The 6,059-nt window shown below is 35.6% G+C and overlaps 1 protein-coding gene across 2 annotated transcripts in view; it reads right to left on the bottom strand.

Annotated features, from left to right (window-relative positions):
* Positions 1-4,524, bottom strand: part of LOC117108846 (protein Wnt-1-like) — a 63,812-nt gene extending 59,288 nt beyond the window's left edge. The window contains exon 1 of one of the 2 annotated variants that reach the window (XM_033251025.1): positions 3,710-4,524. In XM_033251025.1, the coding sequence (XP_033106916.1) occupies positions 3,710-3,783 (74 nt within the window). In that variant the 5' untranslated portion in view covers positions 3,784-4,524. The remainder of the gene's footprint in view (positions 1-3,709) is intronic. The other variant, XM_033251018.1, reaches the window with a different exon arrangement.
* Between the last annotated feature and the right edge of the window lie 1,535 nt (positions 4,525-6,059).

Raw genomic sequence — 6,059 nt, 5'->3', positions numbered from 1 at the left:
ATTCGACCGCAATGTAATTTTATAAGTAAAGAAGATTCCTGAAATGAAATGTATAAACGACCCAGGTTTTAACGTAAGAGCGCTGTATGTAGTACATCTCATCTTATTGCTAGCAAAGATACCTGTTTATCATTGCCCACAAACACCTGAATTACCTATAATACACGACTCGAGTGGGCGTGCCTTTATTATAATTTGAGAAGTGAGAAAAAGCGTGTAAATATAAGATTGGTTTTCGGCACACGAAGTAGGTAAAGTAAAGTAAATACATCAAAAACAATTTAAGTTTTATTTTCTGTGGTACAATACAGAGATTAATTAGATCTCTATGATTGCCGAAAATCGCTGATAAAAGCCACTATCAAGTGATCTTCTTTTCTAAACATCTCTACATAGAGAATACATGAAAAACTAATTTAAAAAATCAGATCCATCAGATCACCAATAAAATATTGGAATTAAAATATGCCAGTTAAAAGAATTTATAGTGAACGAAGTCATGCCTATTAAAGGTATTTCATTATTGTCAAGGCATGATCACACTATTGAAAGACAAGAAAAAATAATGGAATCATGAAAAAGTTGTTCTAATAATCTAGCGGACCCCAACATTTTTGCGGACCCTCACATTTTTCGCGGACCCCCTGCAGGCCCCTAAGGGGGGGTCCGCGGATCCAGGTTGGGAACCACTGATCTAGAAGTACTTTTTCCCCATAATTTCGCACCTCAGCCTCAACCACGGTGGGCCTGAGGTGGGTGTGCTCTCACGGAATGCCTTCCCCCACCCACCTTTCAAAACAGACCAGCACCCTTGATAATCTAGTCAGTATTATTATCAATACTATTATATTAGGCCTAATAATATAATATGGTCACGATAATGACAATAACCGTTACTGTAATTATCGAAGTGTAGTTCAACACGTAAATGCGAGTACTGTATAAGCAGTAAGGTATTACTGTAATAAAAGAAAATGTAGGTATGGGCAGCAATCTGAACTACATAATACTACACATATCACTCTATATTTTTACTTTTGTATGCCGACAATTCACAGAAACAAAATTGGCCGAGGAATACCTTGACAGATTCATATTTCATAATCTACACTACATGTTTTTATTTCTGCAAAACAGAGTCTACAATAATTAATAAGAATTACAATAACTTGAATTTTTTCCCGTTATTTTTTTCACTTTGTGGGGTGGGGTTTTTTTTGGGAGGGGCAGTGGTGGTGGCAGGTCTGGCGCACGGGGGCCAGGTCCTCTCCCGTCGGTGAGAGCTTCCCCCTCCTCTTCGGCTACAATTTTATTGGGAAGGGGAAAAAATATATGTATTTTCTACATACTGAGTAGACTCTATAAAATCGATTAAATAAGCCTTTGAAACCCCTCTATATTTTTTTAGGGTGGGGGTGTGGGGTGGTTGTGGGCTTAGCTCCCTCGACCACTTTCGATACATTTTGAGCGTCGCCCGACACGCCTATTTTTTTCACGTCGGGGACATCGGCCCACCCGTCGGGGACCTTCCCTTTCCCCCTCTATATCGAGGACCACGGCCCACAGTCGGGCAAAATTACAAAGTGTTATTTTGATCACAATCACACGGGGTAAATAAGTGTCACAGTACAGTAAATACTCTATAAAAAATTTTTAAAAAGGGTAGATAAAGTGGTAACGATGAGTATGACCCGAAAATTAGCATGTAAATAGTTGTGAAGGTTGGGTGATGTGGGTAAATGAACGGAAATACACGCCCAGCTTAATATAGAGGTGAAGGGCACAATTTAATGAGGCTGATAAGGACATCTTTTATTAACTGAATAAATGTAATTCCGTAAATAGCATGTGTTTGGCTCATCTCCCTGCTTAATATATGCCTATTTAGTTTTATCGAAATATCATATTATACAGAAATATAGGCATATTTGTATTTATTAAAAAGAAACGTAAAAAAAGAGTAATCTGACCGTGAATGGAAATAAAAAATTCACCGAGACTGGAATTTTGGACTTCTAATTATAAAGTATTTTAATGTTATGCCAAAAAAGCTTCTTCTGTGGGAATTAAAATGCAAAAAGTATTGCATTCAATAGGCCTATTGCTGCATAGATCAATTTAATAACAAACGTGGTGGTTACTTTGTCGCAATTTATTTGAAATAAATGCTGGCGAACGTTCTCAACCATAATACTTGAGTAGATCTACAATCTAAAACGTTCGTGAAGCATTTAAAAAAATATTATATTATATATATATACCGGTTATATTATATATATATATATATATATCATATTATATATATAGGCCTATATATATTTATATTTGAGTAAGCCTTATAATGTTCATTTAATTTACATCCAAAAAAACTAGGCCTATATACGCCCCCGACGAATAAACGCCTCTTTTTGTGAAATGAACAAAATGCAGAGTTACCCCTATAACTCTTATTTTTGTAATGGCTACTAAAAAAATAACTAGCGAATCTATTTTTTATTTATTTATTTATTACTAGCGAACCTTTTTCTTGATTATGACTAGGCAAACTTTATTACATAATCATCCTGAATTTAATTGTGTGAAATTACGAATTATTTGAAAGAGCCCACTTGCACTAGATGAAACTTGGAATAACAATTGGGAAAACAGATATAGGCCTATTGCGTGTTTTTTTTTTTTTTGTTTTTTTTAGAATCCGGATTTATATAGCGCCTATCACAAACTGAAGAATATACAAGGCACCGGCGTCAGTATTTCCTTGGTCACTAGAATATAAGTTGGCAAACCAGCATATTTTTATGCAACTTTCTTTGCTCCCTGGGGAGTATCCTAAGTGATTGTGCTTTACACCATGCAGGAATTAGTTTAGATCCTCCATGTTTACACCAACAACCTAATTCGTTAAATGCCGTACCGTCCTACCAGGTACCCATTTATACTTCTGGGTGGAGAGTTAAGTAAAGTGTCTTCAGTTATTAATTCTGACCTTTCTTTTTAAAGTAGCTATACAGGTAGACCTATATCCCACATGTCTTCCCACATTCATAAAGCATGGTTGAAACCATGGTTAGACTACAGAACCAGTGGAAAAAGTGATTTTACAATTTAAAAATGTGATATATCAGTGTTTATTCTAATTATATTTGCGCATTTTGCGTCAAATTAGATTAGGATTTTCGAATAATGATGACTAAATGATAAAATAATTTATTTAAATTTATTCCTAACGTCTTTGGAGTATTTTTTGAAAATCCGACGAAAGTCGCAGATATAATTGAGAAATACCGCGATATAACAACATTTTAAGACATGAGATGGGCCTACAAATAAATCTGAAATAATTAAGCAATAGTCCTATCTGTACAATAGAACTAAATTAACAAGTTAATATAGGCTAATATAGATAAACACTGTCCAACAATAATGGATTACATTTTCCTAAACCTGATCGTATAAAAAATTTCCATCCAAATTTGTTGAACCTCAGACCATGGAGGAATAAATTAATTTCTCCATGCTCAGACCCAACAGAGAGTTCCCAGAAATACACAACTCGGAGTTTAATTCATTCACAATGCGCTCGTACCACCCCCACCCCACAAGCTATATACCGTACCGTTTTTATAAAGAAAATACATCACAACCAACTGTCTAAACCCCTCTTTACGCTACTTATTGGCAAAAGGATAAAATTAACGTCTACACTCACCTTTGTTGTATATCAAAAAATCCAAGTGAAAAAATAATCACAAACAAAAGCACTGGCTTGTTGGAAGCCATCATTTTGTCACTTCCTTTTTGAAAATTCCACTGTGAGTAAAATTGTGGTTCGACAGAAAATTAAAAAGAAACGATGTTTCTTCACAACGGATGTTGACGTTTCTTTCATTCAAATGATTCGTGTATTGTTCGACTGGAATCAGTTAAAACTGTTAAAGCAGATCACCAGTGGTGGTATACAAAATGCCCTCAGATATATTTAGTGTCCACTACATGAAAGGAGATGGAAAACCAGTTTTTGTCTTATTGGTCCTCTAAAATCCCGGGTATATAGCCTTATTCATATATAATGACGCAGTGACTATTTATCCAATTGAAACGGTCTTAGCTTAGTCACATAAATAACGGACTAAAACTATTTATGAGTACTCACTCTGGTCTCTCATCTCTGGGTGTTTTACTCTTGACAGTAAAGGCGCGATATAGGTTTGAGTTGGAGTTCCGGTTGAAAGAAAATTTAATCTCTGGCGCTTCCCATAACAGTAATTGAACGTCTGTTAAGGTTTTTTCGCTGGCTCCAGAAAAAAAAAAGTTTTTCCTCAGCATCACATCCAGTCATTTCAGTGTTAACAGAAAGGCTGTTGGTGATTGGCTAATATCAGATCAGGGAGTTGTTCTAAATAACAACTCCCTGATCAGACCAACTATGCATAGAAAGTCCATGCCATTGTAAACCAGACTCGTGTTCTTTCCAATATAATAGGCCACGCTTGGCAAGCGTAATTTATTTATGTGGGTCCGTATGTGTGGGTGTGTGGGGAGGGTTGAATTAGTGTTGTTACAGGCATAGGCCTACTAATAGGCTAAACGACACAGGAAGGCCGGAATTGCTGTTTAGGTAATCCTAGTATTCCTAGCCAGTTCCAATATTTTTTTTTCGCAGTTTTAGCTTTCCTATTGTTTGATGATATGACTGTACTAGGAATTAAGATTAAATACTACACAATACAGTTCAAAAAGAAAAACCCAACCAGCCTCGAGTTCTTTATACACTCATTTTGTTACTGATAATTAACTACTCACGCTCAATTGTTTGCAAACATTCGGCAAGTTCAAAGTGTTTTAATCTGATTACTAAGTCACTGACTCTGAAGTTCCATAGTTGGACTCAAGAATTTAACAATTGTATCCATTCAAATCCTAAGTCCATGATTGCACCAGACAGCAGCAGCCTGCTTATATAATATAAATTATAATATTACTAATTAATCGATATAGAAATAGCAAGATTTAAATTTGTTAAATGTAGATTACCTCCTTTGGGGGAGCCCGTGGGGGCGGGGAAGGTAGGGCAACCCCCCCCCCCCATTACAGGACTGGACCCCGTTGTCCGACGCCACGCCAAATTAAAAAAAAATAATTTGTCTATCCGATTAGTGTAATGCCAGTCCCTAATATTGTGGTCTAAAAGCACAATTTGGACCATACTATTGCCATAATTCTTCCCGTGAACCCTACCAGGGATTTTTATTCTAGGACCCGGATCAATACTCTAAGCGTCCCCTTGGTTTGGACCCCCATCGGCAAATTTCTGGAGCCACTGTTAATTTGATGTACAATTAAATTCCACCACTTACCACCACTCCGCATCCCTATTTAAATTATACAAAAATAATTTTCAGCGTACGTTAATCAAATTTTGCAGATCACCTTAATGTCAATACAAGCTCATTGGCCTAGCTAACACTGTACATTCAAATCTGGCTAAACAAAGCACAACAATACGAAAAAGAATCTTTAAATCCTAATGAGTTACTGATACAGAAAACACAGACAAACACAGACCAGAAAAGAAAGAAAACCACATATCAATGCTTAGACAAACTTAATAGCAATCAAATCATTATATTATATATGTAGGCATATATATATATATGATATAATATAATATAATATAATATAATATAATATAATATAATATAATATAATATAATATAATATAATATAATATAAAAAGCATCTCTCGTCGTAAATTGCTGATCAGAAGAGGGCGTATCATACTGACATTTTGTCATGCATCAAGGACTAGTGCTGTCTAATACTCAAGCGCATGAGTGTTAAAGAATTAGTGATTCAATCGGATTTGAATTCCCAACAAAGCCTCAATGGCCTAGTTGGTTAAGGCGTTTGCATAGACAGCAGAAAGGTCCCGGGCACCTAATTTTTCATACCCGCAGATTCCTCTTCTTTAATGTTTAAAATGTATTTATTTACAACATTACAGCAAGACGATTTAGAGTTTATCTGTATCTTATCATATATATATATATATATATATC

The sequence above is a fragment of the Anneissia japonica genome, unplaced genomic scaffold (assembly GCF_011630105.1).
Source record: "Anneissia japonica isolate Jap-2015-1 unplaced genomic scaffold, ASM1163010v1 scaffold26_len2425191_cov177, whole genome shotgun sequence".
Classification (NCBI taxonomy): domain Eukaryota; kingdom Metazoa; phylum Echinodermata; class Crinoidea; order Comatulida; family Comatulidae; genus Anneissia; species Anneissia japonica.
This window is presented reverse-complemented; position numbering and strand designations above follow the sequence as displayed.